At 42.1% G+C, this 21330-nt stretch overlaps 1 protein-coding gene across 1 annotated transcript; it reads right to left on the bottom strand.

Annotated features, from left to right (window-relative positions):
• Positions 1-451: 451 nt before the first annotated feature.
• BLMH (bleomycin hydrolase) lies at positions 452-20948 on the bottom strand. The gene is made up of 12 exons (XM_080563271.1): positions 20799-20948; positions 20071-20268; positions 19364-19473; positions 18592-18733; positions 16238-16326; positions 14873-14965; positions 10697-10852; positions 10043-10201; positions 9879-9946; positions 9372-9489; positions 7183-7252; positions 452-1464 (listed from the first exon to the last, which is right to left on the bottom strand). Exons 1-12 carry the CDS (start codon positions 20809-20811, stop codon positions 1313-1315), a joined length of 1368 nt encoding a protein of 455 aa, XP_080419397.1. The 5' UTR covers positions 20812-20948; the 3' UTR covers positions 452-1312.
• Positions 20949-21330: the final 382 nt, after the last annotated feature.

Raw genomic sequence — 21330 nt, 5'->3', positions numbered from 1 at the left:
GTCCAAATGGAAGGAGTCAAACCAAGTTGTAGAGTACCACAGCCATAACAAACATGTTTGCTTGCATTTGACTTGAGCAATATTTATCTACTACCCATGGTAGCTGGCAGTGTGGTTCTATATCCTCACTTACCTTCTTAGTTGCTTATGACTAAACTCAGGACAAAACAGGACAATTGTCAGGGTATGTAAAGACAACCCACCATTTTGTCACAGTTTAAATCGAAGTATTAGCACTGTGCTCATCACCAAACTATTCAAGTGTCTGTAGCATGTGAGATGGTGTTTATTTTTTATTTGTTCAGTGAGATAAGCATCTGTGAATACTAAGAATATAAAGCAACATGTTTTCCTGTTCACATTCTGACTTGCTTAGGTCTGTTTGTAGGTCACTGATCTTTCACATTCAATAGTTCCATGCGGCTCAAAAAAGAAACCAGAGCTGTACCAGTCACTTAAGAAAGTGTTTATTCAAAAGCTTCATAGCACCATCTTGTTTTTGAAAACATCCAAATAAAATGCAGCAATTTTTTTTTTCTGTTGAGCATGACACTAACTCCACCTGTGAACATTTATGGTTGTTCTTGCTAATATAACTGAAAAATAGCGCTCCTGTACACACAGACATATCACTGGGCCTTGATAAGAGGTTATCCAGTCCCATCCCAATAATGGAAGAATAAAAACAAGTGAAACTGGAAACCAAGTTATTTTTCCCCCAATGCTGCTGAAAGAGAAAGCATCCTAAGGGTAAATTAGGTAAACCGTTCCTAAGGTTCAGCAGTGTCAATTGTATGTACCCTTCAAAACTTCTTCCCTTGGCAGAAAAATTAAAAATGTGAATGTATAAAATATTTTGGGCATTCTTATGGTATAAGACAGACCACAAATGGTTAATTTATAAGTATCTTGATGTATTTGTTCTAACACCTAGCTGTTAACTCTAAAGAATAGCCTTTTGTGGCCATCTTGTCTAGGGAAAACACTGATCAAAACAATTCTACTGAGTTACTATTCTGATTTTTTTATTTAAAATTTAAGATAAAATCAAACTGCCATTGACAGCACTTGTAATATATTTCATAGTGAGTTTTTTTTCCTTTTCCCTTTTTAGTTTTGCAGAGTAGCCTGAGAGCTTTAATTCAGACATATCAGTAAAGCGCTATTTCCCAAAGATCCTTAACTTACATTTCAAGAACATGGACCATGCTGAGCGCTTGGTCACATTATCATTTGGCTATGGCTTCCAACCACTCGGATTCTCTATTGCATCTACTTCTGGTTGACCATTAGGAGGCAAATATTCTGTAGTTCACTTGGCTAAAGCCCCCATAGGGTCCCAGGCTGGCAAAACAATCGGTTCCTGCTCCATCACTGCCAAGATGTCTTCTGGTACATGCTTCTTATCCACCACAACTTCGTACACATACTCAGAAAACCAGTCATCCATCATGATCAGGTAACCTGGAGATGAAAGCATTTGTTACAACAGAGAACCATTACTGAGACCTGAGACAGTGATGCAGTCACAAGTTTCACACATTAATAATCCATTACAAACAGGACCTAGTCATACTTCTGTATCTCTCAGGACTTATATAAAAAAAATCAAATAAATTAGCATGTAGGCTAAGTAGATGCACTTCATGTGCACTGAAAAACCAAGAAACTTACTAGGAAAATTACTAGGAAAAACAAGATCAAGAATAACTGTCAGTTTGACTTACCTGTTAGAATAAGCATTGGAAATACTTTAATAATATTAATTAGAATGCCTTGAAAACTTAGTCAGAATGCAAAACTACCTGCTTCTCTGGCTTTAGAAGTTTTCAGGATTTTAGTAAGAAAAGGGAAATTTTCCAGATGAATATCCAAGCCATTTCTTGCTTAAACCAAACTTTGCTGTTTCAATTCCTGCTCTAACAGAAGGCAGCTATCTGCTCTCCTCAATTGCAAAGGCCTCTAAATCAGTTTGGCTGAACTAAATCTCAGTTATCTTCCTTAATGCAATTCTTATCAAGAATTTCATTTCAGTGAACAGCATTTGAACTGGGGAAAAAGCCATGTTTTGAGTATCACAGGTTTTAACAGAAAGCTACCACTAGAAACAAACTATTCAAAGAGAGCTGAAAACACAGCAGCAGGGAGAAAGAAAGCATTTAGAAGACAGATGAGAAGGCTTTATTATATAAAGTTCCTCGTGTCCTTATACAGTATCATCACAATCAAATGAAACAAGAAAATGTCCAATATGGACAATAAATGCATCTATCTACACCATCTTGTTTCTAAAGCAAGAGATCAGATAATTCCCATAAATTAAAAACCCTATCAATTGTAATCCGAGCTAGAAGCCATTTTGGAAACATTGCCAAAAGGGAGCTGCCTTGATTATTCTCTCTTCAGGATATGAGTTCTTGGGACACACAAAAACCTCTCACTCCCAAGAGCCAACAAGTAATTGCACCCTGAGAGGATAATGAACTCTGCTTCTGACATCCTGTATCTCAAAGCTTGACAGTGCTGATTAGTATCGCAGTGTCTGAACAAGAAGAAAACGCCGAGCAGAACTTCAGAACATGCAAATAAGTAAGGTCGCTCTTTGAGAAGGCCTGCGCTCGGTGTCACAATGAAAGCCATTATCAATTTGTTCATTACAAGGAGACAGACTTCATAGGCAGCAGCACCTTGCTCTAACAGAACAGAACACCTGAGAGTATGCTCCTCTTCGCATGAAGCTGGTCCACATTTCTAACTTACCCAACGGAAAACTTAAAATGCAGCACTCTGAAAGTAACAAGCTGCTGGATAGGGAGAGGTCAGCTGAGGACGTATGGTCTGAGAATTATTACCTAACCTAGCATTTGGGCACCTGAAAATAAAGCCCTTGCAAAGTTCCTCAAGGACCTCATACAAGCCACATTGTGCTCGTACCTTAACTCCTCCACGGGGAGCACAAGTTAGAGCCCATCATAATGCACTCATAGGATTATATTCGTATATGAATACGACACTGTGTGTACAGTTAAATCCTTAAAATGTCTTCATGCAGAAGTATGCAACAGTCAAAGAGACAAAAAGTCAGAAGATGAAGTCAAAAGATGACTTTTCTTGTGGTACATCTCCAGCTAGCACTTTCCATGCCAAAACAAACAAATGGACCCCTATCAAGTGGCTGTGATAACGTGATTTAGTGTTCCTCTTTGAAGACCTCCTGCTTGCTTTTAGTACAGATATCTGATGGGATAAGCTGGGTTCAAACTTCAGGAATACCATACTGTGTCTTCCAAACAAAGGAGTAAGCAGTATAATTAAACTTGCCTGTATAGCTGACAAAGTGCCAGTAAAACACAGAAAGGAAATATTTTACTGGGAAGTGACTTTTTTTACCTCAAAAAAAAAAACAAGCAGTGTTTGTCAGCAGCTGTGTTCATTCCTTAAGGAAAACCAGATCGGATTCCAAGAAACTTTTACAGCAGAGATGCATGTAATTACAAAGTATTTAGCAGAAGGCAATGCTAGGCTGTTCCCAGGGCTTCCCTTTCTCCTGGACAAGCACTACCACAAGAATTCAGCTCTGCCCACACTGCTGAGTCTCAGCATATAAGTAACTTCCTCCCAAATACCCAAACCAAGAGTCACTCATTCCAGTCCTGTGCCATGCAAGGCCGGGGAAGCAGGGATCCTCTGGCACCTCAGACTGTGCTCACAGCAAAACACAAGGGACTCCATATGAAACACTCATTTCCTACCAAGTGTTTTTGTTTCGTGCTATGTTTTTAATGACAAAGTCACTCTGGTGTTTTGCTGCGGGCTGTACTCGATCATCCTGTCCAATAATCCAATAACAGAGTTGGGGCTTGCTCGTATCCCCCACACCCAACTGGGCCTCAACGGGGATGTGCCAAGTTTAACATCATTCTTGGCCTTTTCTTTACTAATGTGGACACTGGTTCTCTGCACTGGACTTATCCCAACACAGCTTCCCAACTTCTTAACAAAGCAGATAAGATAAAATTCACTGCCAGATTGACTCAGTGGTATAGCAAGAGAGTCAGGACAGGGTACAAATGCTCATCCTCCCACACCAGCTAGTACTGGACATTGAAGAGGGGACAAAGCAGGGCAGGAGGTGGAGGGGAAAAAACCCTGTTGCCTCTTCTGGTGTTTCAGAATGAGCTCCCAAGGATATGTCCAATTACTTTTAGCTAAACAGTAAGTTGTTGAGCCATACTCAAAATTATTAAGGGATTCACCTCCCTGAAAAAAAAAGCAGTCTGAACTAGAAGTCAAGCTTTCTAGTTCTGATAAGGGTTTCTGCCAAGGCACTTTTCAAGACAACTCCCTAACCAAAACAAAATACAGACAGCGAGCAAGACTTTCCAGAGACAGTGGTCTCTACCAGTGAGGGGGACAAACAAAATAGATAAGTGACAGTGACTCACCCAGGAAGTTCACACAGCTGGTGTGCACACAACACATGCATAGAAGGTGTGGACAGGGTGTATTCAAGTCACTCTGGAGTCCAGTTATGTTTGGAAGGAGCAACTAGCTTTTCTTAAGGAGTTCTAGAAGAATTCATTCTTGAAAAGTAAATCCGTATTTGGAAAAAAGACAGTGTCTAATGAGGATGAATTGTTGCTGCAAACCAAGTAGCAGCTCGGATTTACAAGGCTGGCAAACATTCAAAGTAAAGCTTGAGGACACCCAGGTATCTGGATTAGTGTTATTCCCAACTCAAAGTCTGAGACACTGCACTTGTTTCATTTGTAGGTGCTGTACATCACAGCCTCTGCAGCTCTGCCAGAACGTTCACTGATGCTCCTAAAGCCCAGCAGTACCGGCACAGGACTGCCACTGCTCAATCACAGCTCATCAGGTACAGCTTCTACTCTGATCTATCTACTGGAAGAGAGGGAGGTTTAGGTTGGGTGTTACAAAATTTCTTTACTGAAAGGGTTGTGTGGCATTGGAACAGGCTGCCCAGGGAAGCAGTTGAGCCACCATCCCTGGAGGCCTTCAAGAAGCATGTAGATGTAGAACCTAGTAGCATCGTTTAGTGGTGGACTTGTCAGTACTGGGTTAACGGTTGGACCAGATGATCTTAGAGGCTATTTCCAACCTGAATGTTTCTATGATACTACATTGCAGTTTGGGAGCAATAGCCAATATCCTGAAATTAAGCCCAGTTTTCATCCAACTAATAAAAAACAGCTCTGAACCTTGACTAAGGAACGTATATGACAAACAAAACCAGAGATGTTGACAGACACCTATTAATTTCAGAAAGTTTTGAGTACTAAAAATCCATGCTGAGCAGTCGTAAAGCCAGCTGAGTACAACACTTCCTCCCTGGAAGTGTTCTTCTAACACTACCAGTAGCAGTCTACCACTGCAAGCCAAGTATCTGGAGCATCTCAAAATGAAGCGTTCAACAATAAAAGCACAACTAATCATGTATTTCTATGTTTTATTCTCTATATGTAAAGGTGTTTAACATTGCAAGATTTTTATTAGTTCGTATTTGGAGAGAAGAAAAGTTTTGATACTTCAGTATTGATTTGTCTTCTTTACTTAATGCCATGTTCCAAAGTACATTTTACTACTGTCGGATTGATAAGCCTTGAAGGCTTAACATCAAAGTTGCTTGGTTTTGTCAAGAATAAGGATTTTTTTAATGGAATACTCTGCTCTGAACTTATACAGTTAACTCAGAACAGACTACACCAGACCAAGGGGCCAGAACAAATTAAGACACTATTCCAAGAATACTCTGTTTTAGTTTGCTACTCATGTATAAGATATCAAAAGTGTATAAGTAGACCACATCCTAAAACAAAGTTTTCCCAAAATAGTCTATTCCCAAAAGAAAATCCACAACATTTGGGATTTATCTGCAAGAGAAAGATGCGGTCAGCAGTGACTGTTGTATTATGCCCTTGGACAAACCAAAGCCTGGCTTGGCATGCTCATCAGAGAGGTCACCATGCCACAACTATGTGCACATCCAGCCCGGCTCAGATGAGAAAAAAGTCACAGGTCCTGCGGCACTCCAGTTGTTTAGGATGAGCTGACTGACTGCAGACCTCAGCAGAACAAAGACTCTCACACTGCCAGCCCCACTCACCTAGGGCCAGGCAGGATCAGAGCTGCCCAACTCGACCAGGCAGAGGAGCATCGCTCCAGTCGTGCCCCTGCTGAGCAGGGAAGCAAGTAGAAGCTATCTCCTAAACCACTGCTCACTGTGACTCACCGTTCTGCCCACAATGCCTGTCCACGTGCCATGCCAGGCTGGCTCATCTGCCCCGCTACAGTCCTGCAGAGCTTAGAAATCCTTTCTAAAGGTACAGTAGGGCAGGCCAAGACAGTCATCAACAGGAAAGCAAGTTCATGCAGAAACCTGCCACAAGCTGAACTGCACGTTAACTGTGGATTTTTTGGTTGCTCGTGCTTGTCATACCAGGGAGGAACACTGCAAGGACACCACAGGTCATGTTTTTAGCATGGCTTTAGAAAGGCACCCAGAAGTACTTTTTTTGTAGACAGATGTTAGAGCTAGAACATTGCAACTGTTCACATCACCATCTGGAACGAGTCAGACTGATTTGGTAAAAGGAACTTAAAAGTAAGTAAAAGCTTGCAGTGATTGATAAGCAGTGCTTTAAAATCTAAAACACTTGTGTTTCACATACAACTTCGGAAGATTATCCAAAAACTTTAGTGCATTTACAAGTACTGCAGTGAAGTCTTTATTTTCCCTTTCATACTAGAAGGGGAAATCATTTCTATAGTGCACACTGAGGCATTTCTTTAAAGTGATCCCATCTTATTTGGTACTGCAAATCATTTCTTATTTACTGTCCCCTTTTTAAAAGACTGTTTTACATGCCTGCTAGAATTCTTGGTATTTCAGAATAGAAGTACCACCATGCTCTCAAAGTAACACTATCAGACATCTCAGATGTGTGTTCTGTAGCAAAGGATTATGAGAAACAAAAGGTTCTGCTCTCTCCCTACTACAGTTGGCAAACTGCTACAAGCTGCTTTTCTTTTTCCAGCGATAATACCTGGCAATTGTCTTGTGATCAAGAGCAAACTGGCATACACTGCTTAGACAAATGAGCAGCTTTATACTAATAAGCTGGTCGACCTTTGATAACCTGTGATTATAAATTACTTTACCTTTATTCCCACGATCTTCACCCCAGGAGTTTTCCACTCGCCATTTTTCAAAGCAGTCTTCTTGCCCATCCTGTGACAAAGCAAGAAGATGACTATTAGTAGTGAAGGACTGAGAATTCATGGCAGCCAACCCTTTCAAATCTAAATGCAGCACCAGCAAACAAGAGCTCCACTCCAAAGTCCACAGACACTGAGTTTCAGACAATGGTTTATTGCTCATGGTTGGGAAAATTGTTTTCTTAACTACTTGTGTATCTGCTTAGATGAAGTATGAGTAAATGTGATCAAGATGACAAGCTGCAATAAATATTTAAAGAGAACAAACTGACCTAAATTCAAGTTTGGACTTAGCTGAAAGAATTTAAGGAGCCTTCCCTATCACCTATCAGTGCACTGCAAGCCTTCTGAAATAAACGCATCACTTCCTTGAGCTAGGAACCAGAAAAGGCACACAGGCAATAAAACAACTGTAGCCTGCTTTAGAACAGTATTATTAAGAACAAGTTCAAATCTATTAAGTACATAAAAGTACTGGAAGCACATCCATAGGCTTGCTATGCCACAAAGCAAGCTGTTGGTACCTTAAAAAAATTCTCACAAAAAACCTGTGTCCCTTGAGGAACCAAGGGAAAAACAGCCTGGAAAACATCCTACAAATCCACTCTTAATATTTAAGTGAATGCTATTGTATCACTTCTATTCTCACTTTAAAATATAAGTCCTTAAAATTAGATGCTCAAGAGCTACTAGACAAAGCACAGATCAACTCTTGATGCTATTGGCCAGAAACTGGTATAAACTTGTTTACATATATTACATTTAGCCAAAAAGTGCATTTAATCTGCAATTTTTTACCTTGTAAAATTTAATACTTTTTTTTTAAATCTTCAAAGCCTTTTTATAAAGTAGTAAATCCAAGGTATTGCATTTTTACAACCATTTATCAAAGCTCCTTTAGATTAAGCTCAGGTTTAATATTAGATAACATGTTCAAACAAGGTAGAAACAAAATAAAAGTAGATTACTATCCTTCAAACAAAGAACAATAATTTCTTAAAAGATCTTTTCATTCTATATACATATCTAAGAAAATCAGGTCATATCTGAGATTTTATGCAACTATACTTTTAGGTATGCAAAAGTACAAAGTTTGAAATATAGACCATAAACTATAGCCTCCAGTGAAGTGCGACCCATAACTGGGGATGTACAAACATCCTTCAGCCACAAGTAGATAAATAGGTTTTGAACACTAGAAATATATCATAACTGAAAAGCAATGAAAACTCTTAAAGATGTATTCACACAATCTAGTACATAAAATACGAGTGTTAAGAGCTCAGAATGCAGAACACAGTAGAAAAAAGTTATACTGAATAGTAAAAAGCAACTCAAATTCCTATGAATCAGCAGTCTCTGAAGTCTTCAAACTCTGGAGCTGAAGCAAACTTAAGTTACATGCAAGCTGTTATTTCTCAAGCCAAGGTCATGTTGGACAGGAAGAGACCACTTCAGAGAAACTTCAATAATGACAACTTCTGGAAATAATGGGAAAGATCAAAACTGCAAATAACCCTACAGTGTAAATATTCGCGTGGTTCCTTTTACTTCATCTGTGCTTTGTTATACTGCCAGGAGCAGGTTTAGCTGTGGATTCACCTCAGCCTACTGTCTGCCATAAAGCTGCTTGGGACACCATTTTCCCCAATTGCACAAGGTTGCCAAAGGTTAAAATCGCTGCCAAGTGCCTCCTACTAGCTATTTTAACATAAGCATCATGCTGTAAAAGGTAAATCAGAGTAACTCATGCAGCGGGATTGGGTGGTAAATGCTTGCTGTTGTACTTCATTCCTTGCTTAGCAACGTGCATCAGAATCTGCATTTAAAACCAGTTAAGATAGCTTCTGAGACACCAGAAATCTAACTTCCTTTCCCCACCTCCAATAAGTTTGTGGGCAGAAGGAAAGAAAGCCTTTACTCGCCTAAAGTTTTCATACTGGTTAAATATTTATAATTCTGAACACAAGGCAAACAACAGTAAGGACAGACAACCTAGGCGTTGTCGCACACATGCTGAGCTCTAGCAGAACAGCTTATACACTGTGAATGAGCCCAGAACATATAAACAAGCTGCCAGAATATTCAAATACATCTGTGCAAACATCACAGTTTCAGGATGGAGACCCTACCTTCTCTGAGACGGCTGTCAGGACCATGGCATGGGTCATCATTGATTCTCCAAAGATCAGTCGTTCTGCCTTGTTCATGTTCTTGACAGAGACACCAAACACCAGCTCATGATTGAATCTGTTAAAAAGCCACATACACTGTATCAAAAAAGGATGCAGGGCATTCTCACTAACAAACCAGGGAATCAGTAGACTTCCCTGTGCCGGAAACCAGGGCACAGGCCTGCAAGTTCTGCGATTACAGTGTCAGAATAAAAGCAAAAGACCCATCGCTTTAGGGGTTTCTCTCACCAGGTACTAGACAATTCAAATGGGTACAATATATAACAGTCCTTTACAGATGTGCTACAAGCAATTAAGATTTTAGCTAAGTGGAAAAACATTTCTGTTGCTCAAATACTTTTGTTTACATAAAAAGTGTATGTACAAATCAGTTTAAGCAGCCAAAGCTTGCTTTGTGTCCTAGCTAAGTATCCGAAGTGGTATGCTGTTTTGATTTCTACTTACATATTCATGTCATTGATTCCCAGCTTGCCATAGAAGTGCTTTGCAACATCACAGCCAAACCACACAGCCTACAAATAGAAGAAAGTCATGTCTAGGCCATATCCCAATGAGTTTTATGTTACAAGAGTTGCACCATGTCATCCACGAAAAGAAGCCAAACAAACCTCGCCATCCTTAATAGACGCTGCAGCCAATTTTTTCAAGACATCAACAGGCTGGTTGTTATAGAGCGTTTTCCTCCCTCCTACCATGTTGCCCAGGTACTCCACTGTGTACAGCTTGTTGTATGGGTTCTGAGGCCGAGGATCATTCACTAGACAAATCTGCCAACAAACAAAACATTATAAATTAAGGTGAAAGTTAACTGAAATCTTTGAGAAGAGAATCTGGGTGGATTTCAGACAATTACTCTTCTCCAGGCTAGCTGTCTGTCCCATAGCAGAGAAGCAGCTTGGCTGAAGTACTGGTTTCACTTTTTATTTTAGTTTTACCAGTACACTTCCAATTGTAGCATAGGAGTTTCATGTGTTATTCCTTTCCTCTAACGGCTGTCTTACAGCTTTTATGACTGATTTGATCATTGCATATTATTAAAAATCATTGAAGTGCAATGCAAGGTCACAGCTAATTGAAGAGCACAGCACAAACAGGAAATTGGGAAATAAACACAGGGCCACCTGACTTGTGGGAGCTGTACCCATCCCACACGGCGCAGTTGCAAGTGTGGACAGGACACTTGCAACAGGGGAAAATAAGCTGGGGTGTGTGCTTAGAAGCAAAAAGGTCTTTGGAAGCCACTGCCTTTCTGCATCCCCAACCTTGTCCTCCATGTTGAAGTACGGCTTCACGTGCTCGTTGTAGAATTCCACTGGTGTCACAGGACCGTACTTGTGGTAGTTCTTCTCCTTGTCCCGGAACTCCCAGCAGAAGGTCTCCGGAGGGTTGCCCAGGCAAGTACTCACTATTCTGAACACCTGGGCAGAGAAGCAAACAGCTGTGAACCTGCCAAAACATGCAGGTCTGCCCCTCCTACCACAAAAATGCCATTGATGGATTTCTCCACATGAAAATCAACAGGAGAAACACAATCTCAACGTTCATCTTGGAAGCACGTGAATAAACGTACACACATTTGCAGTTTTGTATTGTAGATGTTGCAACAGTTGAAGAATCTATCTGAAACGCCACAGGAAACCAGCAGAAGCTCAAACATCTGAATCCCAGGCTATTCTAGGAATGCAGCAGCCAAAAAGGAAAAGCCAATACACTGCCCAGTCTTGTTCCAATATTTTGTTAAGTAATTCTGAAGCTTCTCTATCAAGAAAATTTTCCAGTGCAGGAGGAATATTGCCAAACCGATTCTAAAAAAGCTTTAACAGTCAGCATTACCTGTTCTAGCAGGTGAGTTGCCCCACACGGAGAGACACCAGATCTTCCAACACATACATTTTATGTGAAACACATTTTATCCCAGTGTTTCCCATACTAATCCCTTTTTCCCTGTAATGTTGATTTGGACTTCAGCGATGGGCCTTTGCCTCTTTCCAAAATCCTAGAATAATCTTCTCATCTGCTTTAATACATTTAACAAGGCCTCCATTTAGGGTTAAGATGGCAGATTATGTAATTTAACTGAAGATCCCCATCCCGACTGACATCCTTTGCAGATGACAGCTTTCTACTGACTGTTTTTACCACAAGAAGTTGGAGATTAAGTCAACCTCCCTATAAACCAGACTATAAAAGAATACTTAACCTGTACTGTATTTTCTCACAGGGCTTATAAAATGTGCTATCTTGTAGGCAGTAATCAGATGACTGTCTTTAGGGATATTTAGCAGGATCTGTCACAGCTCATATGGGGACGGAAAGAATTCAATCATTTAAACAAGTTTTAAACTGTTTTACTCCAGCTGAAACTACTTTACTTCAGCTCTGCCCATCCATATCTTCAGTGCAAGACTTTTCCTTGCAAAGAACCAACAGTTTTAAAGTAAGAGAAGGGGGAGTCAAATCTAAACTGCACCTTCTGCACTAGGATTCAACTCCTTTGGTTTGTGCCAGCTTTCCTAGGCTGCCAGCCTTCATGTCACTCTCACCAGCTTTCACAGGAGTGGAGACAATACTTTTCCCAGAGCTGACTTACTTTTTCTGGAGCCAGCTGAGCTGATTTATATGATCCCAAGGTACCATAGGAAATAGTTGTTAATTAACAAAGCTAGACAGCCTCCATAACCACACGCACTTTTTTTTTTAAAAAACAGAACTGGGATTTACTACCTTTTTTTTTAAACTCAGAAACAAAACCTCAGGCTTTAACAGCACTTGTGGGCTGGCTCATTAAGTGCTTGTAAATTAGGAGTTGTACGCAGTTTCACACACTAAGAACAACCCCAATTCTTAATAGGTTTTCTGCCCTTTTTCATTGTGTTCTGAAGATGAGTAGAGACAAATATTTGGAGAGATCTATGGGGTTTCTGTGTTTTAAGCAGTTTGTGCTAATGGCAAATGTGTGCACTGCTCGTGCTAAGTAACATTCGCTATTTGGCTGTGTACAAGATGCAAATAAAGGTGTTGCTGCTCCAAGCAGCTTAATGAAAACAAATGAATAGATTAATTATGGGTTGAAACTAAGGTGTGGGCTTATGTTTTTACTGGAGGAACTCACCTTTATTTATCAACAAATATGTTAAGGAGCAAATTTAAATCCGTAATCTACTCTAAATATTTAATGTTGCACACTGCACAAAAAGTAGCATTTGCTGTGGATACACCCACATTACCTCAGATAACCTCAGCTCTCACCACTTGTGGTTATGAAAGCCAAAGAAGAAAAATGCCTAAAAGGAAAGAAACAAGCAAGCAAGCTCCAGCCAGAGGAAGGAAAGTGATGGAGACGAAAGTCTCAAGTTAACAGAGGCAGTTAACTGTGAATGACCTCCCTCGATTGTTTTTTCCACCACACCCTTCAAAGGCCAACCCTTACTATCAAAAAAGCTTCCTCCATCAATGCCCATAGGAGATGCATTTAAACTAAAAGGTGACTAGTATCACTCTGGCAACAACTGGAACCAAGATAAGGCAAAGATGTAGTGGATTGTGCTAAAAAACAAAACAAGCAAGGAGAGGAAAAGGAGGCTCCTGATAAGGAAGAGTCTACAAAGGAAAACGGTGAAGGAAGAAAGTCAATCACATGCACTGCACTGATTTCAACTTCTGACCTGTTGTGCTCTAGTTTGATAAGGAGAATGTTTAAACACTTCTGGAGTGAATATTTAATCCCACGTTCCAGTGCGGCTGCCCTGTTTTAGCTAGAGCACCACCTCCCAGCATAAGTGAGGTGAGACTTGATATGCAAATAAAACTTCACAGAACAAAGGCAAGTTGTTTTGCCACTTATGAAAATAGATGAACAGCCACTTACATATAAAAGCATGAAATAAAAGTTGTCTCATACTTATCAAGCTAAGTGTTCTTAAAATACACAGGTGCAGTTGCACATTCCAGCTACAGCATTTATTTTAAGTGAAACCACTGAAGTTGCAAAACACTCTTACTACTGCAAGAGGAAGTGCTGTGTTAACCACAAAGAACTAAGTATAACCTTTTTTAGAAAAAAGTTACAACTAGTTTAATGAGCCTCTAATGATAGTTCCAGGATCCTTTATCAAAGGGCAAGAGGCTCTAAACAAATAAAGTGACATTCTAGAGTGAACTGTATGTCATCGCCCTCAAAAAAGAACATTGCCAGCCCTGGGAAGCTCGATAGCTTGCTGTAAAATTCTCCAAGGGCTTTTGAACACACACTTTGGACAGAAGTTACATTATTCACTTTTGGACTAGCTGCTGATTTGCAACATACACAAGGGCAGGGCAGGCTCAAAAATCAGAACTATTATTGATCTTAAGGTATGCATTTCATAATATATTTTAGTTTCAATAACGTAACCCAAGGAACATCTACAAGTTGCCTTTTTAATTTAACCTTAAGATTAGATAAAAGCTACAGGTCTTTAAGTGAAGACATTAATTAATACTTGTATATTAATGAAACTGCTTAGATCTTGGCAGAAATGTCCCAAGTAGGTTTTGCCTAATCTCAATGTTTATTTGGTTGCAAAAAAAAAAGACATGATGAAAATACTTGATTTCTTGAGACGTCTAAGGACAGACATTAAAACCACTGGGTCACTCTGCATTATGCTTGAGAAACAAATGAAAAAATTTTACATGTATGCACCTGGCTAAAAAAATCAAAGTAGCACACCCTCCTGAGCTTTTAAAACTAACTTCTGCTATTTAAACCTCAATTACAAGAATTACAGAATAAGAACAAGTGCCACTGCCACGTTCAGTGAACAGATGGAAGGCCAGCCACTACACAAACACCATTTCCACAGACTTACTGACTGATTTGATTTTGAGTTAATTCCCACAGCCAAAACCAGATGCTGTGGTTCCTTCCTCTGCTGCTCCCCAGTACCAGATCACAGCTGGATTCAGCCTGGCCTTTAGCTCACATCTTTCCCACAATGCAGAGCACTGACTTTTGTTGTTCTTTTCTGCTCTCTTGTGGGGGATTTCTGTAACAACACTTGTGCTGTAGGAATCTACGCTCAAAACCATCAGAATGCAGTTTTAAACGCTAAGAAAGAGGCAAGTTGAAAAAAGCTTGATAGGTTGCTATTTTGATCTCCGTTAAGATACAAAATGCTGCCCTTTTTTTTTTCTACAGAAATGCATCAATCTCAACTAAGTTCTGGAATCTAAATTCAGGATATTTGCCTGGAAGCATGAAAAATCAGAATGATGTAAGTAACAAGCCACTAAAAAACATTTAAATACCTCTAACTGTACTGCCATACAGAACATCCCACGCTAGGCAAATAAAGGCACTTGTTTTGCTTGATCCTGATAGCTATAGAACGAGAGTGAGCAAAAAACCCCTCTTCCATTCTAGTGTCCTGTTCCGAGAAGACTAGCACCACATTTACCTCTTCTATCATAGTGTCCATTGCAGCACAAAGTTCTTCCTTAATTGTTCCACTCGCCACCATGTTTCTCAGCCGCAAACAGTACTCTCTCATCTGTTTAAGGAGAAAGCCATTTTAAGATTATGAAAGGTGCTGCCTCATCAGTCTTCAGGACTTATCTGGTTGTTACAGGCACCCATTTTACTCTAACATATTTTCAAAATGAAGAGAAAATCCATTTCAGAAAGCCTTGTGAGAATTCTTTAAAATCAAGATAATTGTTTAAAAGTAAAAGATCAGCAAAAAAAACACAAATACTTGCAATTCAGTTGCTATTTTCCAACTACTGATTTGCAGCTTATAGCCATTAGCTTTTCTTAAGGCTTGGTTTCTCTGCTCCCTAACATAACCGATGCTGCAACATCCATACACATCACCACCTCTGTGACTCACACACAGACCATCTCCATACTACAAAATTTATTTTGCAATTCTAATGCATAATTGATCTCTTGGTTGATAAAAATAATGGAGCATTTCCCCACTGCATGCAGAATTGCAGTAGGAAGAGTACATGCCTCCCATTACTGTCACCATCCATAAGGCCGAGAAGCAGTGAGTGGGGCTCCCTCAAGACCAGCTGGTTTCCAATGTTCAAGACAAGAATAACATTAACACCACTGTTATGTCTAAGCTCATTTCAACACATTTTACATTTTTTATATGTATTTCAAAGGGCAATTTTATCTGAGCACAGACCATATGAACTGGAAAAATCAAAGCCTGCTGTAAAAAAAGCTTAAATTGCCTTTTTAATCTAACAGCCTACACTAGCATCTCCCCAGATAAATTCACTTTTGTAGTTCAGAGCACAAGTTTACACCTTCCTTCAGATAAAGCTGCACACACTTCCGTACTGCAAGCTCACTTTCAAGATTTAGTGTTTCTACAATATGTATTTTTGATCTTTAACACCAGATTTGGCAGCAATCTTAAGAAACATAGGCATACTGGTAGGTGAACACTGAGGGGGCAGAAGAAGAATCACCTACATGCCAAGTGCTAGTTTTTCAGAAATATACTTAATCAACCGCAAATCGAGAATCAACTTTTCAGAGGTTTGAGGATTAGGAGCAATTGCTACTAAAACTATGGTGCATTTTCAAGCTACTGAAGCCTGCCAATGGCAATCTTCCATAAATGCAGTTTCCTGCTCCATATTTCAAGATTAATCTCATTCCCTTGCTACGATTTTAAGCTGTTTTTTGAACAAAACAATTGCTGAGATGCACTTGATACTTCACTCAAAAAAATGATGGAATACCTGGAGCAGGGTCATTCCTACTCCCTCTCCTTCTTTAATCGTAAGATCTGAACCAATTTTACCTTATGATTCAAGATTTCATTCATCCTTCTAGTAGCCTCTGTAGTATGAGACTCCGGGAAGTATTTCTTGGGAACCACACCATACTTTTCTAAAAGAAAGTAATAAAGGTATGTGTTAACAATTGTCTTTTTGCCACAACAGATGCTAGTGTTTCTGCTCATGCACACAAAAAAAACTACATGGTTGTTTTCTGTGCAGAGACTTTATAAGAGAAAACTCTCATTTAAGTTATGAATACTCAAAGTTTACATCTTCCTTTGACAGAATCCTGACCTCAGATCTGCACTCCATGCAGGTCCCAAGAGGTGGAATCCCTGAGTAGCCCCATATCAATTCATCTGACGCTTTAAAAAGCTCTAAACTAGTGTGCTTTTTTTTTTTTAAAGATCTTTTTCAACAGGAAGAAAGCTTACTTGAAAATTAGCTTCCAGAAATATCTTCCAGAAAAATTGGGCCTCTTATGAATTATTCCATGTATTTGATCTAAGGTTAAGTGACTAACTTCCCAGTTTCCTTTCCTCCTGAACATTTATAAAACATCAGCAACAGCTCAATTATTTCCAACATCATGGTACTAAAGATCACACCATGCAAGCTCTGGATGTAGCAGCAGCATCCAAAAGTTTTCTCTGCTTTGTTTAAACATTTGTGAGTACTTGTAATGATTGAATGGGGAAAAAAGTAACCTCCAGGCTTCAAATAAACAAGTTCCTTTTGTGATTCTAAACTTACATTATGAGCTTGTGGCTTTACAAGGTGTCACAATGTTTCACTATACAAATGAAAGCAAATGCTAGTCTAATTCAGACACTAAACATCTCCTTAATTATTGCTAAGGATGATCCTACCTAAACTGGATCTTTGTAAGACCAGCACTGCCACATTCCACATAATTTCCCTCTGACTGATCTTTGTATCACCTTTCTTCAGGCTGCAACTCTGAAAGCCGTTCTACTTCTGCCTCGTGGACACACCCTGGTCTAACAAAGTTTCTTCTTTACCAGGTACACTGAATTGTAAATATGGATATAAACAAAGGCAGCATGTCAAATTATAACTGAAATAACAGGGGACTGAAACACGTTTAGTAAACAGACAATCTGGGGTATCTAATTACTTCTGCTGATTTTCTGAGCTTCTACCAGCAGCAATATGCAAAAATGAAGATCCCAGAAAAGATTTAAGCATAATATTTCAAAGATAACATGAAAAAGATCATTGATTAAAAAAGGCAATGGATAACAACATTGTGCTTTTTAGCAAGCTTCCAGGTCTCGCTGATTCTTCTTACTCTGACAGCTTACAGTAATCTTAAAGATCAATCATCAAGGTTCACTGCTAGTTTTTCCTTTTCCTATCTGGGTATTAAGGAGATGGGACAAGAAAACCCATGTTTATGAAAATTCATATCCTTTTTTCCTGCACTAGTAACATGAAGGTGATTACTTGAAAGGAAGTGTTATTAGGAAACAGGTTAGCTGCTTTTTGATGTGGTACATTAGAAACTTAAAGAAAGCAAAGCAGGAAATCAGTAACAAAGTCCAGAAGAGCTTACACAATTCTCCAGACCTCCTTCTAACCTGCCATGTTTTCCATTAAACATTAGCAGAATGCTCCAAGAGACTACAGTACTAAACTTTCAGGCATAGAAAAGTAACAGAGCCAGTAAGCTTTACCTTCGGAGCTCTGCTATTACTCCTCACGATGCATAAACCTGCTTTCAGTCTACGTGGAAAGCCTCGTAGTTTCTGCATGGCTAACATTACCACAGCTCAGCTCAAACAGTGGTTACAGGGCAGTTTAGGCAAAGCAACCCAAAGCGAGTACGTGTACCTAAAGCAGGAATCTGAAGTTCTTCTTCGTTGAGTATTTAGCAGAGTATTGCTTTAATGATGGTAAAAGTAAGGAAAGCATAAGGCAGTTAACTATTGGCCCTAAGCAAGATTATCATCATTTTGGCTTTATCATTTGTTCAGATCATCAATTCTGTTTCTTACTGAGTGCAATCTGACAGCTGCCTGCGTGCAGACTGCTGATGCTAAAAAGAATGTGTTTTGAAAGAACAAAAAACATAGCTAGGTAACCACGAATCGCAACGCACGGGTTTTAAGGTAACTACACAGACAACCACTTCATTGCAGATTTAGTTATATCACAGACATTTCAAGCTCGTTTTTGAAAGGTAACAGTGAAAAGTAAACACAAACCTCTGTTTGAGGTTGTCTGTGGTGCCAGCCACTATTTGACCTACATGATCCTAGTTTTAAACACTGTAGAGCCAACCCAAAATTGTGTTTTCACTCCTTACCTCCCCAACAATTTAGGAAGTGCTCCCAGCAACCAATTCCCTTACCTATAATGTTAACCAACATATCCCATTGTCCACCATCATTTGTGGGATTAGAGAGCAGGAATTGTACCAGTCTTCCTTCTACAGGCTCCTTTTTCTGAGCTGTTTCCACAAAGGCATTTAAATAGTAGTAACAGCGTTCGACCTGGAAAGAACAGACAGGATAAATGTCTAAGTGTGATGTATGCATGACTGCATTCCCACATATTCCGTTCTTTGGAAGCCTGCACATCCACTGACACTTCCATTTTCCCCACAGTATTCCTATAAGCTTACTCTTGTTACAGACCAAGTATTTACAAGTGAGTGAGTACAGAGCTTGAGGGTGGGGGAAACAGGAAACGTGAAACAGAAGTTATGTAACGAAGCCTGGCCCAAACTAACACTAGATTTTCTCAATTTCCCTTAGGGAAGAAAGCAAAGGCACAGCTCCCAGATCAGCAGGTCACAAGCACTACTGAAAGACCGCTCAACAGAAAATTACGGTTACATTTCCTGCTGGGCCTCCTGCAAATAACTTTGGAAATACTCAAAGTCTCTTTCAAGTGTTTTTTACTTCTCCAGAACATCAAGATCTTTACAACTTCCTTTGCAAGCTGGAAGTCCCACTGTGTGCTATCCTAATTTAAAATATATATTTAAGGAACTTCTGGTGTTTCTTATCACGCGTGTTTTCCATTTGAATTAAGACAGTCCAACCTAGAAGAAATTCCGTCCCAATACTAAGACCAATAGCACATGCAGCGCTAGCAGGCTGTGACCTGTACCACTGTACCTTATCCCAGAAAAAGAGGTACGACTGGCTGAATTCAAACTCTTCGATGTTGTACTTTTTCATGAAAGGAAGACGCATTGCATTGAGACAGGAGAAGATCCAACATCTCCCTGAGATCAAAGGAAGAAGAATTAAACCAAAATGCTTGTACTCAAATCCGCACAAGGTCTTCAAACACCAGATTCACGATACCATCCTTTCTGAAACCTTTGACTCGCTGTCCTGGCTGGCACTGTAAAATACTGAATAACTAAAGCCGAGAAATCTTGAAGCACACAGGTCTCAACTACTTCATTCTTATTCTTTACAGAAGGCAAATATCGGAGGTGTGAAGACAGTAACTGACTCAAAAGGATGCTGTGGGGATTCAGTTTCAGCTCTCAGAAGCATTTTGAGCAGATGTTAGAAGAGTTTGGTGGCAACAAAAGCCAGGTAAGGCTGAAAACCCTTCTGGCATACCGCTACAACTGAACTGCCCTGCCTTGAACCATTACAAGCCACCACTGATCCCCAGCGGGCACAAGCCTGGCTGCAGCACTCGCTCAGCTTTTTGTTCGGGATCCCACACCGACACCCCAAGTCCCTCAGAGCGGGGCACACCAGGAACAACCCCTGAAGGGCCCCCCCTTGCTCCACACCCCCGGGAACACCTTCCACCTCCCACCCCAAGCCCCGTTCCCCCCACAAACCCCCCCACAAACGCTTACCGGAGTTCTTCTGATTGGTGACGGGCTTGCCCTCGGCGGGCAGGGCGTGCTGGAAGACCTGCACGGTGTCCTGCACCACCTGGCGCTGCAGGCACACCTCCAGCGGGTCGTTGCACGTCGCCACGTTCTGGGCCAGCAGGAAGCGGGGCTCGGCCCGCAGCCGGCGGCTGAAAGCCGCGGCCTTCTCCGGGCTCAGCCCTGAGGGACGGGGGGTGGCCGTCAGCGGGGGGCCGGGACCCTCGGGGCCTCCCCCGGGGCCCCCCCCCCTCACCGGGACCCCCTTCAGGACCCCCCCCCCCCCCCCTCACGGGGACCCGCCTCAGGGCCCCCCCTCCCCTCACCGGGACCCCCCCTCAGGGCCCCCCCTCCCCTCACCGGGACCCCCCTCAGGGCCTCCCCCCCCTCACCGGGACCCCCCTCAGGGCCTCCCCCCCCTCACCGAGACCCCCTTCAGGGCGCCCCCCAGACCCCCACCGTCCCAAGACCCCCTTCAGGGAACCCCCTTCAGGGAACCCCCCCCGGGTCCCTCCCCTCACCGAGACCCCCTTCAAGGCCCGTTACCCTGGACCCCCCCACCCTTAGGGCCCCCCACCCCCCAGCCCCGTTGCCATGGCAACCGCTCCCCCCTCCCTCCCAGACCCCCCCCCGGGCCCCCCAACCCCGTTGCCCTGGTAACCAGCCCCCCCCCCAGCCCCGTTGCCCCGGTAACGGCTCCCCCCGCCCCTCACCGCGGGCGTTCATGGCGCGGGACGCGGAGCGCCGCACACACGGCCGGGGCCCGCGGCGGGTCGCGCGGCCGGGCGGAAGCGGCTCTTATAGCCCCGGTACCGGAAGCAGGAAGCGGGGCCCACGCCGCGGCCTTGAGGGGAGGGGGGGGGGCGCGCTGAGGACGGTGGGCGGCGAGGGACAAACTTGTGCCGGGCCGCGCGCGCTGTCCCTGAGGGGGCCGCGCGGGGGTGCCTCCCCCCCCCATCCAGCCCCTCCCTCCCTAACCTCCCCCCTCCCAGCCGCCTTCCAGAACGTTCTGAGGGGGGGCGAAGACCCCCACACGGACCCCTCCTTTATTCCCTGAGCACCCAGCGAGGCCCACTGAGGGTCCCCATGGCGCCTTCCTGCCCCGTAATGGCCCCAGGGGGGAGTTGGGGTGCCACAGCCTTGCCATACGGCACGGTGGTCGCTGGCGGCAACGTGCCCTTACAAAACACCACAGGGCAGCCAGGTGTCGGCAGGGCTGACAGGACAGGGCGGCGAGGTGGCCTG

The sequence above is a fragment of the Anser brachyrhynchus genome (genome assembly GCF_964034855.1).
Source record: "Anser brachyrhynchus genome assembly, chromosome: 20".
Taxonomy (NCBI): domain Eukaryota; kingdom Metazoa; phylum Chordata; class Aves; order Anseriformes; family Anatidae; genus Anser; species Anser brachyrhynchus.
The sequence above is the reverse complement of the archived record's forward strand: the minus strand, read 5'-3'. Positions and strand labels throughout refer to the sequence as shown.